Source organism: Martes martes, assembly GCF_963455335.1.
Source record: "Martes martes genome assembly, chromosome: 6".
NCBI classification, from domain to species: domain Eukaryota; kingdom Metazoa; phylum Chordata; class Mammalia; order Carnivora; family Mustelidae; genus Martes; species Martes martes.
Genome location: NC_137893.1, coordinates 147,320,747 through 147,341,450, shown reverse-complemented (window position 1 = coordinate 147,341,450; position 20,704 = coordinate 147,320,747). Strand labels below are relative to the sequence as shown.

The following is a 20,704-nucleotide window of genomic DNA, read 5'->3' as shown; positions in this document are numbered from 1 at the left end:
CTAGCCACCCACTTATTTTCTCAGATGCCCTTCCAATCTTCACCTTCATTTCCCCTCTTTATCTGTTCCTGCTGGTAGATGATGTGGAGAATAAAAGCAAAAGAAAAAAAAAATTAAACTTCCTTACAATTTACAAGCCATTGACAAGTGCCTGAGATGGGCAGAGTGACCTTCCTCTAGGAGCTTAGCTGCCACAATGTTAATACTTTGCTAGCAGCAAAAGACAGCCTTAGCTTGCATTAGCCTGACTTCCAGTGTGGAGGCCAAGAAAAACAAGGCTGTACCCACCTCGAGTCTAGCCCTGACATAAGTACAGCCATCTTGGCAAAGCAAAAGCTGGCACCTTGCATCCCCTCTCCACCCGCTCCCCTCCCCTCGGTAGTATGTGTGACATTCCTCAGCCACCCTTGGCTGCCCTAAAAGAAACACAAATAGTTAACTTGCGGAGATCACAATCCTGCAAGACAGGAGTGTCCTTCGGTTTACAAATGTCCTAGTGATTTACAACAAAGAAGTTACCTTCTCAATAGCCCAATTTCAAGAGACAAATAACTCAGTTCCTTAAGCCCTAATGTTGCCCTCCCCACGATAAAACTGAAGGAGGCTGAGGCAGAAGGAAATGTAAATAAAGTTAAATTTCTTCTAAACCTAAATCTCACTAACAAGGACACTTGATAGGAGAAATGTGAAACTTTATCTCTAAACCTCCAAGATAGTGTCAGCGATCATTCCCAAGCATATGACCCACTGATATACATCTAAAGGGTCTCACAAGAAGATTTTTATTATTGGTAATGAATAACCTTTTCCCCAGACAACAGCCAGCCCCTCAAGGTCCTGGAGACCTCGCTTCCAAAATTCCTTAGAGACTTACATCATTCATAACTCCCTTTGTCCTCACCCACCGCCCAATCCACCCCTACTCTGCCTTTGAAAAAACTCTGTAATCTGGCTCGGGGTCCCAGTCCCCACTCCACTGTGTCAGGTGTACTTGGGCCCAAGCTTAAGCTTGTCAAATAAACCTCGCTGTGTGACTTGCATTACCGAGAGTGTTCTGTCTAATTGAGGGGTGGTCCACTCCATACCCTAACAGTGGAGGTTTGCCCAGCCCCGCGGTCGAGGGATTTTGCAGGAGCCCTGCCGCCTGAGAGAGCCTCCGGGGGGCGCCCCAAACCCACCTCCCCGGGTTGCTCTTGGGGCCCCGGCATCTTTCAGGCAGGAACCCCATGTGTCTGGCTTCGCGGAAGACCGGACCCCTTGCCCGGCGCTCTCACGACTGCAGGCACTTCCGGTTGCCGGTGGTTATCAGTTCCAGAGCAGCTGGCTGGCAAGGCCGGCGCCGGGTGGGCGTGTCTCTCGGAGAGCGGCGGGACCGAGGGGCTGGCGGTAAGGGGCGGGGCGGGGCGGGGCGGGGGCGGTCTCGGTTGCCGGGCGCGGGCGGCGGCCAGGTGGGGACCGTGCGGAGGTGCGCAGGGAGCAGTGAGGGTGGAGCGCGCTGTGGAACGCGCACGGCGGGCACGGCGCCGTGAAACCGTGGAGATGGGCTGCCCCTGAGCCGGTGGACGCGGCTCTGAGGGCAGAGTGCGGGCCGGGACCCCGCGGTGGCGGCCGGTTACCCACAGGGCGCTCAGCCGGGGCGGGGCACGACCCGCTTCTCCCAGGGTCTTGAGCGTCTCTTTGGGGAGACCACCCGGCGGGGCTCCCGGTGCCCGGCGGGGTCTCGCGCTGCGGGGCTGACCCGGGCTGGACCGGGGCTGGCCGCGGGCATGGCCCTCCCCGGGAGCGCCGACGGCCGGGAGTGCTGCTCACCGGTCCCCCGGTGTCTTTTCCATTCCTGTTTGCTCTGCGAGCCCCTGACTGTAGGACAGGCTTGGAAGAACAGACGTCGTCGTTGTTGTTGTCGAACGCGTTTCCAGGCACCACCCCCGCGCCTGGGAATCTGTATTTCTGTCCCCGAAGTTATTCTGGAACAGTCAGCCCGGCCCTGGTTTCTGCCCAGGTGTCTTGGGTTTTACTAGTTGGAGCTAAAGAGGAACATACTCTAATGGCTGCCTGTTCCTGTTCAATATTGATTCATGAGATCGCCTCGTATGTCTGTGTCTCTGTTGGCTTCTTTAGGTTTTTGACCTCCTTCAACCCATGCCTGCCCTCCCTCTTCTGTTTTCTACATCTGCGTGGGTTTTTTTTTTTTTCTTTTTTTCCAGAGTTCACATAGAGAGACCATATAGTTTTTTTGTTTGTTTGTTTGTTTGCTTGTGTTTTTAAGTAATCTTTACAGCCAATGAGGGGTTGGAACTCAGGACCCAGAGATCAAGATTTGCAGGCTCCTTTGAGACAGCCAGGCACCCCAAGAGAAATCATACAGTATGTGTCTTCTCTGACTTATTTAGCTTAGCATAATGCCCTCAAGTTCAGCCGTGTTGTCACAAATGGAAAGATTTCATTTTTTAAAAAAAGAGCTGAGTAACATTCCATTTCTTTATACATGCATCCATCCATGGACACTTAGGTCGTTTCCATATCTTGGCTGTCATAAATAATGCTGCAGTGAACATGGGGGCACATATATCTTTATCAGTGTTTTTTTTTTTCTTCCTTGAATAAATAGCCAGAATGAAATCGCGGGATCATATACTTCTATTTTTAGTTTTTTGAGGAACCTCATACAGATTTCCACAGTGGCACCACTTTACTTTCCCACCAGCAGTGCATGAGGTCTTCCTTTTCTCCACATCCTCATCAACACTTGTTATTTCTTGTCTTTTTTATAATAGCCATTCTAACTGCCGTGAGGGTAGCTCCCTTTACTGTAACAGAGGCTTGTAAGGAGAGAGATCTTATCTTGTTCTGCGCTGAGTCCTCAGTACCTAGAATACGGGCTTGGCACTGAAGGGGAAGAAAAAATTCTTCCTGTACCCTTTGTGGTCTCCCAGTTGGACTAAGAATTAAATTTAATGGAGACAGATTAACAGTAGAAAAGACCAGATGGAAGCCCAATAATGAACTTAAGACCTAAGGAAATGACCAAAGCAGGCAGTTTTTAAACTTTTCAGACAAAGAGATGATAAATCTGAGGATTTGACAGGATAAAGAAAATAACTTTGGGAGCTTCAGTTAGTAAGGAATTCTAAACAGAACTTGGGCTGGGGTGGTAGATTAGTAAACCGTAACATGGGGTCTAAATTTCCTATCTCTGGTAATAAGGATGTCTCTTTACCTTCTGGTACTGGGAGGGTACCTTTCACACGGGAGATTTATTTCCTGCTTTCAGGGGGACACAGAGGAGGTCTCGGTGTCCTTGTACCAGCTGTCTTTTAAGTAACTTTTGTTTAAAATAATCAGTCTGCCATCGTGGTACATTTTGGGGGCAGCATGCCCTTGTCTCTGTAGCACATAGCATTGTGCTCAGTAAGTACTTGTTGAATAAATCAATAAGAAGAAATAGGTAAAAAGTCCTTGGCATCATAGAACTTAGTCTCACAGAATTAAAGTCGTTTGAGGGATGACTGAGTGGCTCAGTTAAGAGTCTGCCTTTGGCTCAGGTCATGATTCCATGGTCTTGGGATCTAGTCCTGCATCATCAGGCTCCTTGCTCAGGGCTCCTTGTTTGGCAGGGAGCCTGCTTCTCCTCTGCCTGCCACACCCCTCTGCTTGTGTGCATTCTCTCTGACCCCCCCCCAAAAAGTGTTTTGAAACATAGAGAATTGGATGTACCCTGAGGTGAGATTTTGATCAGACTGTCCAATAAATAGGAATATAATGTGATCTACCTATGTAAAGTTTTCTAATAGCCACATTAAAAAAGTAAAAAGAAACTAATTTTAATAGCATATTTTATTTAAACTAGTATATCCAAAATATTAACATCTAATCAATATAAAAATGAAATATCTTACATTCATTTTTTATACTAAATCTTTAAAAGCTGATTTGTTTCTAGTTTTTGCAAATTTCAATTCAGTTTTCATCGAAAATAATTAGAGATTATACAAAATTTAAAATGTTAAAAGTAGGTTCACATACCCAAATTACACCAATCATAAAGGTTTTCCAATAACTGAATTGTTTTAAAATTTTATTAAAATTAAATGAAATTAAAAAAGTAGTTTCTTATGGGGCACCTGGGTGGTTCAGTGGGTTAAGCCTCTGCCTTCGGCTCAGGTCATGATCTCAGGGTCCTGGGATGGAGCCCCACATCTGGCTCTCTGCTCAGCGGGGAGCCTGCTTCTCCCTCTCTCTCTGCCTGCCTCTCTGCCTACTTGTGATCGCTCTGTCAAAGAAATAAATAAAAATCTTAAAGAAAAGTGTAGTTTCTTAGTTGCATAGCCATATATACCTGATGGCTGCTGTATTGGACAGTGCAAATCTCGATCAAAAAGTCTCTGTTCATGGTTGGGTTAAGGGGCAAAGGAGTGGGTAGCACCACAAGTATGGGGGGCGGGGGGAAGAGGAAAGTCTTAAAAAATGCAGTGTAAGCTCATCTGAGGGCAGATTCCTCTGGTCTTCAACAGTGAGGTGTGGCTTCCTAAAGCATATTGATTCTTCAGCATGATTACCATTTAGAGCTTAGGTACTCTGGGAATCATTTTTGGGGGTAGGAGAAGGGTCTAGCAGTGTTGGTTATAAGCACCATCTCTATGTAGACTCTTACTGTATATGGTGAGGAGCAGTTATGGAAATCAGATTATTTTCGTACAGACCAGTTCTCAACTGGGGGTGATTCTGCCCCTCAAGGGGGCAGATGCTCCCCCATTTAAAAAATGCTTGTTTGTCACAAGTAGGAGGTGTGGTAGCATCCAGGGATTGGAAGCTGGGAATACCCCTACATGCCCTACCCTGCAGGGGACAGGGCACTAAAGGAATGTCTGGCTGAAAATGTCAACAGAAGCAAGATGGAGAAACCTTGCTCTAGATGATCTGAGGAAGAAAGACTGAGCAAGCTGTTTCTTCAGAACCTCAACATGACTCCCTTGTGGGGTCAGTCAGGGGAGAACAGCTTGTTTTGTTGATGTCAAGGTTTCTAGTTGTGTTTTCACTGTTAATGGACTTTTGGTTATTAACAATAATGTCATGCTCAGGATGAGAAGATAAATACGGGCTGTGCTCATAAGATTCAGTGTACCTTGGGATAAGGAGCTCATCTGTTCTCCTTCGTATGGCTTGTATCCTGTGATCGAGGCTCAAGTGTGATTGATGCCAGTTATTACATTGTTACTCTCTTCTCTTTCCCTATCAACATCTCTTGTTTGATCTTTGTTCTTTTCCCTGTACCCTTGTTCCTTTTCATTTTCTCCCTTTCCACCTAATTCACCAATGGTCACACATACCTGCTATAGCCCCTCCTCCCCCAGCACTTACTGTTTCCTCCCTTCAGAGCTGTTGGTTCCTCATTCAGAACCACCACTTCACCACCATCCCCATCTGTGTCTAAGAGACCGGCCCTGTACACCCTTTAGGGGCCTCTTAAAATCACAGCTGTCTTGTTAGTTCACAAAACTTCAAACTGCAACTTCTTGCCTCTTTCAAAAAAAAAAAAAAAATCCTAATCTCTCCAGAAAGATGGAAGGAGCAACGCATATGCTTCTGACACAACTCTTTGAGAAACTGGGTTCTTCTAGCGTGGGTGCTGGGTGCTGAGGAAGGCTCTCTGCTAGACCCAAGCAGCTGTAGCTGCTGTGTCTCCCGTATTGCATCTTCTCTTCCGGTCATCGTGGCTGTGTTTGAACGCCCTCCCCAGGTCTTTCCTTTGGGCTTCTACACACTTACAGGACACCACCACCTGCTGCTGCTGGTACCAGCAACTCAGAGCTTTAACCTCAAGCCTCCTTTGCCCGTACCTGCACTTCTCCCAGGTTTCTCTCGCCTGCAGCACTCCACGCTGTGTCTGGCCCCATATATTTCTGTCCCTCCCTCTGTTATCAGATGGTGGACACTGTGGTGGCAATTTGGAATCAACACCAAACCTAAAAAAAGGCAGCATGGTCTGTCTCAGTGCTCCAAACTAATCTTCACTAGCCTTTGAAGGTATACAACTTGAAGACTAGAAGAGTATTCAAAACTATCTGAGTAGAATGTTCTAGCATATAGAGGATAAAGGAAAATCAGTAGGTCATGTCTTTATCAATCTTAGGAAACCTAATCTTGTGATATCCAAAATGATCTTTCTTACCATTGCAGAAGCGTCTCTAAATTCAAGAAGGGATCATATCAGAAATATGAGCTTTTCAAAAAAAAGAAATATGAGCTTTTCTTTCACAGAGACTGCGAACAGCTTCTATGCTTCTCAGCAAGACAAAAGGTAAAGGGGGAAAAGCTATCACTCAGCATTGAGCTTTATTTTTAAAATAAAGATGTTTCTAATATTAAAGATTTAATACTTTACTTTTCATGACCATTGAAAAATCCTTTGTTTCAAATGCTTTGAAATATGGCTCAGATAATTATAAATCATAAAAACAAGTATGAGTGTGAAACTTGATGTTTTAAAATTTTCTACCAGTTGATCTAGATTCAAAATAAACTTACATTTTCTCTTAAAGCAGCATTACATTCAAAATACATAAAAGTTCAGTTTATGGTGTTGGTTCTCAAGGAGTGATTTAAGATTCATCTTCCAATAGTAATAAAGACAGAGAAATGACTGTGGTGGTTTAACTACTCGGGCAGAAGCAAGTGTGTGTAATTCTTGTCCTCAGGAAGAGATTAGATCCCTTCCTGCTTATTCTGGGGATGGCTGTTCCTAGAACCAGTAATTCACGGTTCGATGGTAGTGTACATTTGAATGTGCTGGGCTTCTGGTCACAATTTATGTCATTTTATAGTATTTTCAAACTAGGGATGTAAAACTGTTGCAAGTACATGAACTGCTAATACATTTCCAAGCCAAACAAAAAAATTGGATTGTTTATTAAACTCCTGAGAGTCTCAGTTTCTTATCAGCCTAGGTATCTGATGGGATGCTACTTTGTAAAGGTAGTTACACTCTTGTTTTAGAGATGAGGTAGTAACTTAAGCTTTCAATTTAGATTATTTGGTTATTATATTTACTTTAATAATCTTCAGTCATTCAGTTATAATACACTCCTTTTTTAAGGCTGGAAAAGTGCCATAAAGTTATTACTAAGTCCTTTTTTAGAGTGTGTGTATTTTATCTCCTGTTGCTACTACAGTCTCCTTAGGTGTCTCTTTTATTACATTCCTGAACTCAGAATCACACAATATATAAGCTGGAAGACATGTTACTGGTGATTGGTTAGACACCAGCGTCCTTTAGAACTCTCTGCAATGATAAAAATTATGTGTCTGTGCTGTCCAGTTTAGTAGCTGCTAGCTGCTTGTGATAAGGAACAGAATTCTCTACTTTGAGTGAATTTAATTTTAAATTTATACAGTGTCTACATGTGTGGACACTGGCTACTACACTGGACAGTGTAATTCTGGACCAATCCCTCCCCATGTCTCTCAGTTTACAGGGACCTGAGACTCAGAAGAGGAGTTGATTTATCCTCAACACGGTCATCTCCCTTTCCAGCAGCTTCTACTCATCACTCACTGCTTTCCTTTCCACTTGAATGTTTTCCTTACTCTGCTACTTTTCTGATGGTTTCCTCTTTTTTAGCATTGGCAAACAAATTCCACAAAACGATTACACCCCCTGTGTTAGGCTATTTTATCAGTAGTGATGGGAAACAAATATTTAGTATTGTTTGAGAAGCAGCTTTAACTTAATACAGCATACCTTTAACTTAATACAACAGAACTCTACTGTGTCTTGTACAGAAGGGGAAATGAGGGCAGAGAAAAATGTGAATGCTTTGCCTAATGTCATACACGGAATAGTCAAGTAAAAAAGAAAACTGAGTAGTAGAATTCACTACCTTTCAACCAAGAAACATCGTTATTTTGGGCTGCAAGTGAGCAGGCTTGTCAATAGACAAGGGTTTCTGAAATAACTTTAAATGCTTCCTAAGAAACTGAACTAATTTAGAAAGAAAAGGAAATCTCAGATAGATTCTCTGGTGCCAGAGAAGTGTTCCATGATGATTGAAGCTTTGCCTACATTCAGGATACTCAGTCCCTAAGGCAGATTCTCTGGTAACTAAGGAGACCTGAGTAGCTAAAGAATTTCTGTTACTTCACCATCTTAGTAGAGCTTATGTGCTGTATGAATTCTCTGATGTCTGATCAGGGCTGAACTCACACGGAAGGGCCTCCCACACTCATCACATTCATAGGGTTTTTCACCTGTGTGGATTCTCTGATGCTGAATAAGACCTGTGCGCCCACTAAAATCTTTCCCACATTCTTCACATTTATAGGGTTTCACTCCAGTGTGCACTCTGTGGTGTCCAATGAGATGGGAGCGTTGAATGAAGGCTTTTCCACATTCATTGCATTTGTAGGGCTTTTCTCCAGTGTGAGTCCTTCTGTGCTTACTAAGGTCTGAGCTGTGACTGAAACTTTTCCCACAGTCCTCACATGCATAGCGTCTTCTTTCCCTCTGTTGCCACTCTAATCTGCCCTCACTTTCAGTAGCATTTTTGGATTCAGGATGTTGAAGAATGTCTTCGTTAAGTCTGTCATTTATCTTCCCAAGGAATTCTGTGTCCTTGGGCATATCTTCCTTCTGGGACAACACTTGATTCTTAGTTTTGGTTTTATCACCTGTAACAAAGTACACAAACATGTCCTAGTCTAGTTTGAGAAGCAAAGCCTATGAAAGAATGAACACGTAAATGTTATAAATATGTTACAAAAAAACAAAGTCACATACAATGCACAAACTAGATATTTGGCACTGTCAAAACATATATGACAATGTAAGGAAGAGATTAAGAGGCCAGTGGGGAAGAGAGCAGCAGAATACGTTCTTTGGGAGCTGATTAAGAAGAGAGGGAAAGGCAGTGATGTGGATCACAATGATGTGGATTACCTGGCAATCCTGTGCAAAGGCAGAGTGAGTGGTAAATGAGGACTGGAGATATGCTGAGGATAATTAAGAGGAGCAGACGGGGATCGAGGAACAGAGCTGGGAAGGGAAGTAAAAGTTTGGGAGAAACATGCAGGGGCCTGAAACACAGGTGCTTAAGTGCTAGCAAATTCAGTAAAAGTGGAGGACAGTGGGATCAGGGATCTGAGAGGAATGCAGTGAATAGGAACCATCAAAGGAGGGGAATGTGTGAAGGATAATAACTAAAAGCAGACTTAAGAGCATGTAGGTCAAGATAAATCCAAGAAGATTAGTAGGAAGTGACAATGGATGGTCTGGTGTATGTGCTGGGTTGAATCCTTTTTTCTGAAACTATCATCTCTTGCTGTCCAGATCCTAGCACTGTGGTTCTCAAACTTGTGCATCAGAATCACCTTGGATGACTTATTAAAACAGATGCCATGCTTCCCGACCCCAGAACTTACGATTTGATAAAGCTGGAGTAGAGCTCAAGAATTCGCATTTCTAACAAGTTTCCTGGCGTGATAGATACTAATAGTCCAGGAACCACACTTTTGAGAACCACTCGCGTAGGTATTATTCAAGTCCATCTCAAATGCTCTGTCCTCCAGAAGTCTTCCCTAATCTCACAATTGGATGTGTTCCCTCCTTCTTCCTGTTCCCCACGTCCTTAACCCCAAGCTTAGTACAGAACAGCACACAATAGCAAGTATTTGTTGAGATGAATTTTATCAGACAATAGCTCTTTTGATGATTTGGAGGGAATGGAAAGTGTCACCTATTTGGTCATGCTGTGACCACCATCTCAACAAACCTAGGAATCTTCACTGTGAACAGTCATTTTATTACGATTTTCAGTGGTCACCTGGCATGAGAGAAGCAGCAGCAAGAGCTACCAGGATATTTCAGTGCCTGAGCTGGGGGCGGAACACTGGCTCACATGGCTGAGTGCCATGCTATGAAGTCCGCTCTGCACTGTCATCACCATGTCCCCTTGCTACGAGTCTTTCTCAAATTGGTTCTTCCTTAATGATCATTTTTTTAAAAAGATTTTATTTATTTATTTGACAGAGAGAGACACAGCGAGAGAGGGAACACAAGCAGGGGAAGTAGGAGAGGGAGAAGCAGGCTTCCTGCTGACCAGGGAGCCTGATTCGAGGTTTGAGCCCAGGATTCTGGGATCACGACCTGAGCCAAAGGCAGATGCTTAACGACTGAGCCACCCAGGCGCCCCCTTTTTTTCTTTTTTAAATCAGGCAGTAGACTTTCTCAAAGTTTGGATATTTCCTCTTAGATGATATTGTTCTGGAACCTAAATGCCGTATTATCTTTGGCTAGAAAGGACTGGACTAAGTTAGAGCCAGGAGGTCTAAATTCCAGCCTTGGAATTGTCTGATAACTGTTTAAATTTCAGCAGATGACCGCTGTTTTGGTTTCCTTATCACCTCTGTGCCCTCTTTTCCTATAGTTTGATTGGATGAGGGAATGTATAGTAAAGCATTTATAAAAGTATAATGTGTGACAGAAGTATTGCTGAGTTAGTAGGGTAATAATGATCAAGCAATTCATGGTAATCAGAGACACCCTCATACCATTAAGAAAAGTGTTCTCAAACATCAGCGTATCGGTTGGCTCAACTGCTTCTTTTATATACAGCTGTCACCATTGGTTGGCTTTCCTGTGGCTTAATGATGAAGATGAATATTAATAAAAAAAAAGGACACAAAACTGAGTGGTCAGTCTACCATCTTCAGTGTGATCTACTAGTCCTCAGGATGAGTCTCTCTCTACCATGATTTCAGGAGAAATCTAGAAAAAAATCTCACCAGGACTTCAAGAGGCTTTTTTTTTTTTTTTTTTTAAATACAGGGTTGGTTTTTCTTGGTCAGCAATTGAAATGATAACCCTTAGATCTGTAATTGAACAATGTACAGAATAATATTGTATGGAAATTGTGAAATGGGAAGTTTTCTCATCTTAAGGATCTATAGTCTATTTCTGGGTCAACTGGAATTTCAGGGCCTTGTTTATGTATCTCTTCCAAGTGCCAGCTAATCCCAGGCCAGCAGGATTCCAAGAGACCTTCTTTCAAAGATTTACTTATGTGAGAGAGAGAGAGTGAGAGTGAGGGCATTAGGGGGAGGAGCGGCAGAGGGAGAATCTCAAGCAAACTCTCCACTAAGTATTGAGCCTGATGTCATGACCCTGAGTTCATGACTTGAGCCGAAATCAAGAGTCAGACGCTTAACTGAGTCACCCAGGTGCACCAAGAGACCTTTGTTTAGAACAGACAAAATGAAAAATATTTGGATCTAACATCTTTTGCCAGGGCTGTCCTTCCAATGTTATTTTGGCATATAATACTAAGAGTCCTTATCAGTTAGAATTTGAGATAAGTCCGGGTCGATAAAGATCATCTGTACACACTTGTTTGACAATCTAGGGGAGCAAGGACAAGGTTAAATGCTGAGTGAAATGAAACTGGAATGGAGTTAAGGAGACTGTCATTTATTTGCTACTGGAGAGTCAGTGTTGTGGGTTAGTTAGTTCCCTTTGAAATACTTTAAAATGTGCTACAAAGAACTGCCAGATACTCAGCTCTCCAAGTTCTTTTGTCATCTACAACTATAATTTTCTATTAAGTGACTATTGCTATTGTAATTCCCAGTTATGTTTATGGAGAGGAGTCCTATTATCCTAGCCAAAAACTAATACAAATAATAGTACCTTGCTGGTATGGATACAATAATTTTTTTAAAAAGATTTTATTCATTTATTTGACAGAGCAACAAAGCACAAGCAAGAGGAGCAGCAGAGGGAAAGGAAGAAGTAGGCTCCCCGCTGAGGATGGAGTCTGATGTGGGGCTTGATCCCAGGACCCTGGGATCATGACGTGAGCCCGAGCCAGATGCTTAACCAACTGAGCCACCCAGGAGCCCCACAATGAGTTTTTTTAAACAAAAAATAAAAGTCTATCTAACAATAAATTTATATTTTGAAAAACAGTGACTTTTTGGTACATTATCCTGATGGCTTTTAGTAATTGTTCTGGACCAGCAGGCAGGAACCTCAGGTTCTGACTGTACTCTCAGCTCTGCCTTTTACTCTTTGGAAACCTAGACAAGTCACAAGCACTGTGGGTATATTTCATCAACTGTAAAACGAGGATTTGGACTGGACATCACATGCGTTTAGGTCCACATGCTTTTAATAAAGTTGAGACACACATCCTGAAATGTGTCGTGACTTCTGCAGAGTTTGTTTTTGTATTATTTTGGTGGGTTTTGTTTTTTGCTTGTCTGTTATTTTGGTGGGGGGTATGGTGGTGGTGGTGGTGGTGGTGACACAGGTAAAAACTATGTACGACCCTTGGTGCTGCACCTTAGGAAAAAGTCCTATTCATACTGTTAAGAGTAGACAGAAGGGATTCCCTAAAAATTCTCAGGCCTCACAGGATAGCTAGATTTCATGAAGCACCTTTTAGTAGATTAGATTAAGAAAAGACCATTCCTATTTTTCTCCTTGAAAGGTTACTTTAATAGCCCACACATGTGTAAACCTCTACAATTTTAGGTATAAGAACTGTGTATTTTTCTGAATTTGTAACACAAAATAGAGTGGAACTAGTCTAGAAATAATCTATTAAAAAAAGGGAAAGACCATCTAGACCTTAAAAGGTTTGCATAGACTATCCATTAGTCATAATCCTGTATTCTCCATAGAATTTAGCATGTTGACATGTTAAAATATTATTGTGACCTGTTTCATGACTGACTGCATGTCCTGTCTCCTCCCAAAGGCAGGGAGGGAAATTTCTTATGATATGCTTGCTCACAAAAAAAAGGTGGATACCCCACATAGTCGAGGTTACTAAAGCTTATTAAAATAGCCTGCATCTTTTAGCTTCTACCTTCTGAAACTATTCTTGACTACCACTAACTAAATGCCAAAATCAGTAAGTGGACGCTTCTCAGTTCTGATCCTGTGTGCCACTGGTAGCACTTGCTATAACTGACTGCAGCTCCTGGTGTCTTCAGTGACACCACCCTCTTCTGCTTCTCATGTCTCTGACAGTCCCTGATCTCTCTTTTTTATAGAATCTTCTTCCTCCACTTGAACTTCAAATGGTGGCACGCCTTCAAAATGTGCACATGCCTCTCTGCACTTTATAGATTCTTAGTCAACTTCATCTACAGCCATGTTTTCTATCACCTACCAAGGGACGATTCCCAAATCTCTTATCTCCTCCCACATCTTTCTCCTACATCTAGAACCTTATTTTATTTTTTTAAAAAGATTTTATTTATTTATTTGACAGAAGGAGACACACAGAGAGAGGGAACACAAGCAGGGGGAGTAGGAGAGGGAGAAGCAGGCTTCTGGCAGAGCAGGGAGCCTGATGTGTGGGACTCAATCCCAGGACCCTGGGATCATGACCCGAGCTGAAGGCAGACGCTTAATGACTGAGCCACCCAGGTGCCCCTAGAACTATATTTTAAACTGCACTGCCTATTGGATGGATGCTTGAGATACAGCAAATTCACATGTATAAAAACTGAGTCCACTCTTAAGTTTTCACACATTAAGATAATCCCACTTTATGGGGCGCCTGGGTGGCTCAGTTATTAAGCATCTGCCTTCGGCTCAGATCATGATCCCAGGGTCCTGGGATCGAGCTCCACACTGGGCTCCCTGCTCTGCGGGAAGCCTGCTTCTCCCTCTCCCACTCCCCCTGCTTGTATTCCCTCTTTCGTTCTCTCTCTGTGTGAAAAACAAAACAAAACAAAAAAAACTTAAAAAAAACAACAACTAAAAAAATAAGTAAATAAATAAATAAAATAATGTTATAGACCTCCATCTGTTTCCTCAGCATGGTATTCAGGAACCTTCACCACTGGCCTTTGATTTTTCCCTTCCGTAAAATTCTCTTCATCAAAATCAACTCAGAGCAACTACTGTTCTTAGAATGTTAAGCTTTCACCCCCACCTATTCCCCAGATGTTCTCCCTTCCTAGTTCCTACCCGTCTGACCATCTCAGCTCAAGCAAACCTACTCTGTGACACTTTTGCGGGCCTGCCACAGGGATAGCTGTCTTTTTTTTTTTTTTTTTTGTGGGGTCATAGCATAACTGCACACTTCTGTTTTTTGAAGAGAAAATACATTCCTTTGTATTCCTGACATCTAGCATGGTGCCTAGTGTGTAGTTGCTGCTCAACCAATGTTTAATAAAAGAGTGAACAGAACAGGGGGTTTCAACCTCACCTCTAAAGGTAACCAGTAACCAACATTATGCTTTAAAGCGTGAAAAGACTCCTTTAAATTATACACAACTGAATGCCATCTTTCCAGGTATGAACTACAAATATCTTAAAATCATTTATCAGATTAGACAAATCACGTGGCAGGGAACCTAGAGAATGAGAGAACCCTACTGGTAAAATTTAAAATAGTGAGAATGGATTCCGTAATAGGCCAGGCGAAGCAGTATGGACACAAGAGCCTGCAGAGAAAGGACAGGGAGCACTGAAAAAAGCAGTGTTTGGGCAAACTGGAATTTAAAGTTTGTTTACTTTTTACTGAAGCCTGGGAATACACTAGACATCTGGTTTTCAGTTACTGACTGATTACTGGGGTGGGGAAGCAAACCACAACCCAAACTCAGTCAACCTAACATGGAGAAACAAAAAGCCGACTATACTGACTAGTTCTTGCTGTCTCTTCCCTATTTCTTTCAGTGTGAGGGTGTATCAGGGACTGAATTGTGCCCTGTATCTTCCCAACCCTCGCCCATTTATGTTGCAGCTCTAACCTTCAATGTGATTGCTTTTGGAAAAGGGGTTTTTAAGAAGTAATTAAGAATAAATGAGGTTATAAGGGTGGGGCCCTTACTCAATAGGACTGGCATCTTTACATAAGAGGAAGAGAGCCCAAGAGTATGTGTGCACAGCAAAAATGCCATGTGAAGACACAGTGAGTCTGTGAGTCAAGGAGAGAAGCCTCACCAGAAACCAAGCTAACACCTTGATCTTGGACTTTCCAGCTTCCACAACTGTGAGAAAATAAATTTTTGTTGTTTAAGTCACCCAGCTTGTGGTAGTCTGTTCTGACAACCCTAAGTGGCTAATACAGGGTGTCATATGAATTCTCTTGCTCAAAATATAAATTTAAGAGAAATTAGAACAAGACGCATCAGATATCAACAAATAGAAATGTAAGGTATCATTAACTACAGTGAGTATTTAAATCCCAACCCCCATCCATTGAGCCAAAAAGCAGCTTTTAAGTCTAATGAAAAACTAAAATATAATTCTTTCCATGATAAGGTAAGGGTAAGGGAATAAAATCTTCTACAGTGAGGTGGAGGATAAGCAAGAAAACTTGAAAAGGAGAACATCAAAGTGAGAAAGCTCCTCTCTAACACAAGGAATCCTATCTTCCCTCACACACATAAACTCTTGCTCCTTACCATTCCTCTGGGGCTCGCCAGATTCCTGCTCCTGCTCAATCTTCTTGGGATGGAATTGTGCAGTCAGTGACTCATGGGGCCTTCCCAAGGGGGTCAACTTGTCCAAAAGTGTGTCCTGTCTTTCTGAATTGGCCAGGACCTGGGGAACAATGAAGTATGACTGGGTTTGTAAGGTAGATTTTCTGAAAAAACTTAAAGAACTTAAGAGAAAAGATCAAAAGAAGCATTTGCCAGGGACCAAGAACACAAATGGGAAAAATTTTCATTCAATTGCAAATGGCAATAATGACTAAAAAAAAGAAGAGGCAGAAATTAATCTCTACACTTCATGCCACCGGAGAGTGAAATTCAGTGTCTTCTCACTATGATCGGCAGAGGTCCAGGATCACAGTCTTGAGATTTGGAAAGAACCTTAAAAATTACCTAGCCCAACCTCCACCAAATGGGGTGTTTCTTCTCTAACTGCACTGTCCAGTACGATACCACGAGCATAGTGTGCTTACCGGGCGCCTGAAATGTGGTTCGTAGGAATGGAGACAGGCAGAGCGTAAAATATACACTGAATTTTAAAAACAATGCTAAAAAGGAATGTAAAATACCTCATTTTTCATACTGATTACATGATTACTTTGGGTTAAATAACAAAATATATTTAATCTCATTTTTTGAAATGTGGCTACTAGAACATTTAACTACACATACGGCTCACATTATATTTCTTTCGGGCAGTGCTGTTCTGCGATATCCTTGACATCTATTTGAACTCGCCGTGACTATTCCCATGGAAAGGGAGGTTTTTTTCTTAAACCAGGCACCCCATTTTTTAGTAGCTATGAATGCTGGAGAAATCTTTGCTTTCCTCTGCTACCTACTTGCCCTCCTGTAACTCCTCACGGACCCCAGGCCTCCATCGGACTCTGCGTCGCTTCCCGCGACTGTCCTCAACCACGCTCCAGTTATCTGACCCCGCAGCCGGCGCCCTCCCTCAGCCTTGTTCTCCCCTCGGCCGACCCGTGAAGTACCGCCGGGTGTCCCGTCCCGGGCTTCGCGCCGGCCCGGGGCGCGCGCCCCGAGCGTCCCTGCCCACCTGCTTCCGAGGCTCGTCCAGCTCGCGCTCCAGGTCCTCCAGCACGGTCACGGCCTCCTCGCCCGTCCTCGGGTGGTGCGCCTGCACCCAGGCCTGCAGGTCCCCGGGAAGGATGCTCAGGAACTGCTCGAGCACCAGCAGGTCTAAAATCTGCTCCTTGGTGTGGCACTCGGGCCGCAGCCACTGGCGGCAGAGCTCCCAGAGCTGGGTGAGGGCTTCCCGGGGCCCGGGCGCGTCGCGGTAGCAGAGCTTCCTGAAGTGCTGCCGGAAGACTTCCCTCCTGTGAGGGGTGCAGTGATGGGAGACGCAGTCCTGTCCCCCGCGATGGGCTTCGGCCTTAACCACGGGCAGTCCTCGTCCGGGGGGCGCCGGGGCTGCGGCCATCGTGCGCTGCGCGTGAGATTAACCCTGCCCGGCGCGGCCCCAAGGAGAACCTCTCGGAACCGCGTCAGAGAACGTCGTTGCGGCGGAGAAAGGACGAAAGCCGTGAACGCACACACGCGGATGAAGGGAACCGGGGCGCCCACGGCCGGCTCAGCTCCGCGCTCTGACCGAAAGTGCCCGCTGCCGACGCGACTCCCCGGCCGTCGGCCTCCCGCTTCTCTCTGGGTCGGGGAGCGGCCGGCGCCCGTCAGCACCCAAGGAAGCCCGAGGGTCACAGCTTTGTGAGGAGGCTCGCCGACTCCACGCCCGAGAGGCGCAGGCCCGGCGCTCGGCGGCCGAGGGGACGGTGACCCCGTCCACTGGCGGAGGCCCGACCCTCGACCACCCCCGCAGAAGCGGCGGACGCAAGACAGACTCACCCGCCGCAGCAGCCACCTCTCGGCGGCCGGGAACAAAGGCTGGACTCCAGCCGACCAATGGGCGCCCCGCCGCGGGCCCCGGGCACTTCCGGCCGCTCTAGGATACCTCGCCTCGGTGGCCCCGCCCGTGGAGGACCACGTGTATAAGTAGTTTGTTCGCGGGCCCGCGGGCACATCCTCTTTGTTCTTTTTCAAAACTTTTCCCCTCTCAAGAATTTTTTGGGTTTACTTATTAGATACGTAGTATGAGAAAGTAATGCGTCCACACAGTTCAATATTTAAAAAGAGTAAGTGTCCTCCAGCATCTACTTTTGACAGCCTGACTTTTTCCGGGACACCTACGGTTCTGTACACGGGTCAGGCAGGTACACATCACCCTCGCTTTCCTCCTGCACAAAAGGTAGCATGTCTGCGCCGTGCGTGCTTCCTCCTAGTAACAAATATTGGAGATTGTGTATAAAGGGTTTCCTCGATCGGCCCTTTTCAATCAATTGCACAGTATTCATTGTGTGGGCCATCATCCATTAATGGTTACCTCACTGGTGGTCAGGCACGTTGTTCCCAACCTTCTTTTTGAAACGCTGCTGGAATAAATTACTGTAAACATAAATCTTTCTTATGCCTAAGGGTATTTACATAGTATATATTCCTAGAAATAGAACTACTACAGTACAGAGTAGGGACATTTGTACTTTTGTTAGTGCTATATTACCAATCATAAACCCTAAGAGAGATGTTCTGTTTACCTATACTTGTCAACACAATGTCATAGATATTTTGATGTTTGCCAGTCTGATGGGTTAGAAATGCTTAATTTTTTTCTCCATCTTTCCCTTTCTTACACAAATATTGATTATTTACCTGCTGCGCCAGGCACTGTTCCGGAAGCTGGAACTACAGGTTAAAGGAAAATAATACTCTTGACTTAATGGGAATTTGTAATTTAGTGTGTGTGCTTCTGTGTATGAGGTAGGTAGGCAGGCAATAAACAAGAAAAATATATAGTATATTAGATGGTGCAAGTTAGTGCCAAGGAGAAAATAAAGGAAACACGAAGTTTGGAGTGAGAATGAAGTAATGCAATTTTAAATAGGGTGGTCATGGAGGACCTCACTAGTATACTTATATTAAAGCAAGGACTGAGGGAGATGAGTGATTGTATCATCAGGGGTAAAGCTGTTTCAGGAAGAGGGATAGCAAATGCACAGCCTGGAGTGGAGTGTGTTTGAAATATTCTAGGCATCGGAAGGAGGCTTGTGTGTCTGGAACTAAGGCAACAAAAGGGTGTTGGGAGTAGAGAGAGGGAATGATATGAGGGTTTCGGGTGAATTCAAGGATACATATATTTTTTTTACTCCAAGATGGGAAGTCATTCAGAATTTTTTTTTAAAAGATTTTATTTATTTATTTGACAGACAGAGATCGCAAGTAGGCAGAGAGGCAGGCAGAGAGAGAGGAGGAAGCAGGCTCCCCGCTGAGCAGAGAGCCCGATGCGGGGCTCGATCCCAGGACCCTGGGATCATGACCTGAGCTGAAGGCAGAGGCTTTAACCCACTGAGCCACCCAGGCGCCCCAGTCATTCAGAATTTTTGAGCAGGAGAGTAACATGTTCAGATACAGGTATTGAAAGAGTTTTCTGGCTGCTGTGTTAAAAACAAACTTGTAAGTGAAGGGGGTTGGACAAAGACAAGCAGGGAGATAGGATGGGAAGCTACTGCTACCTTGGAGTGGGGAGGGATATAAGTATGACATAAAACCCTAAAGACATATAACTGAAAACCCACAAAGGAAAAGATAAATGGAACCGATGATGTAAAAATTTGGAATATTAAATGAAGAAAATAAAAACTAAAGTGTTAGGGTCTGTGATCAAAGGAACGAGACTGATGCAAAGCAAAAGTCAAGCAAAGCTTTATTTTGCACCAAGCACTGAAAATCAAACCGACTGGTAAGGGCTGTCTCTTATGAAGAGATGACGACGACGACCTCGACAGGGCTGCTCCAGACAAGGGCGCTCTGGACTAGGCCACTCCCCGACAAGGCCACTTCCCCGATGAGGCCGCTCCCCAGACAAGGCCACTCCGGATGAGGCTACTCTGGACGAGGCCGCTCCCCGGACGAGGCTGCTCCCGATGATGAAGAGGCAATGATGACTACAAGGACGACAGCCCCGATGATGCAGACTCTGCTCCCCATGACGCTGCTCCTGGCGAGGCCGCTCTCCGATGATGCCGCTGTAGACGAGGCTGCTCTGGACGAGGCTGCTCTGGACGAGGCTGTTGCCAACGAGGCCACTCCCCGGAGGGAGGCTGCTCTGGCAAGGCCACTCCCGTCGACTCTTACAGCTCTTACGGACAGCTCTTACAGCTCTCGTCGACTCCTACAGCTGACAGCTCTCACAGCTCTTGCTTCTCCAGCAAGACCGCTCCCGACGAGGCTCACAGTTCCTACTCCTGCAGGGGACAGCTCTTATTCCCCGAAGGGGAGGCTGCTCTGGCAAGGCCGCTCTCCGACAACGCAGTTCTGGATGACGCTGCTCTGGACGTGGCCACTCTCCGATGACTCTTCCTGCTGACAGCTCTTACTGCTCCGGGGAGACTGCGCCCCCTAGCCTCGCAAACCAGCTTTTACAGAGGCACTTTTAGCCCGGCTATACACAGGTAGCCAATGAGATTGCAATACACAGAGAAAACTGCTAGGTTCCACACGGGCGGCCAATTGAATTTCAATTCACCCTAGTAGATATATGTGCGCCCCTCTGATTGGTTGTCTTCACCTGGCCTGACCCGCCCCTCCATGTAGGCTTTGCAAGGAAGTTGCTCTGGGAGGGACAAGGTCAATCTAAGTTCACTGCAACAATATGGCTCCCTCTGCTTAAGTAAGCCCTTACAAAAGTATAAGCTCAGAGTAAAATATGTCACCATCTAAAAGACACAGGACTGATTTTCCTAATACACAAAGGCCTCTTACAAAAAATAAGAAAATACCACCAAGCCAATAGAAAAATTGGCAAATAACTTAGGTAAGCATTTATAGAACACAAATAGACAACATGAAAAGGTGCTCAAGTTCAGTAATAATTTTAATTAAAACAATAACAATTAAAAATTGTTCAGATTACTAAAAAGACTGGTCATATTTAGTATTGGAAAGTGTGCGAAAGTACAGGCATTTTTGGTTTGTATATTTTCTGAAGGCAAGACTTTAAAATTAGTATGTCCGGGGCACCTGGGTGGCTCAGTGGGTTGGGGCCTCTGTCTTCTGCTCAGGTCATGATCCCGGCGTTCTGGGATTGAGCCCAGCATCGGGCTCTCTGCTCAGCGGGGAGCCTGCTTCTCTCTCTGCCTGCCTCTCTGCCTACTTGCGATCTCTCTCTCTCTCTCTGTCAAATAAATAA

The 20,704-nt window shown here is 44.7% G+C and overlaps 2 protein-coding genes across 4 annotated transcripts in view; both read right to left on the bottom strand.

The window, feature by feature from the left end:
- PGBD1 (piggyBac transposable element derived 1) overlaps positions 1-20,704 on the bottom strand; it is a 103,934-nt gene that overhangs the window by 56,741 nt on the left and 26,489 nt on the right. The window lies entirely within an intron of this gene.
- Positions 6,315-17,341, bottom strand: ZSCAN16 (zinc finger and SCAN domain containing 16). Its single transcript, XM_080807014.1, has 3 exons — positions 16,505-17,341; positions 15,418-15,556; positions 6,315-8,664 (listed from the first exon to the last, which is right to left on the bottom strand). The coding sequence occupies exons 1-3, from the start codon at positions 16,886-16,888 to the stop codon at positions 8,144-8,146; spliced, it is 1,044 nt and encodes a 347-aa protein (XP_080663140.1). The 5' UTR covers positions 16,889-17,341; the 3' UTR covers positions 6,315-8,143.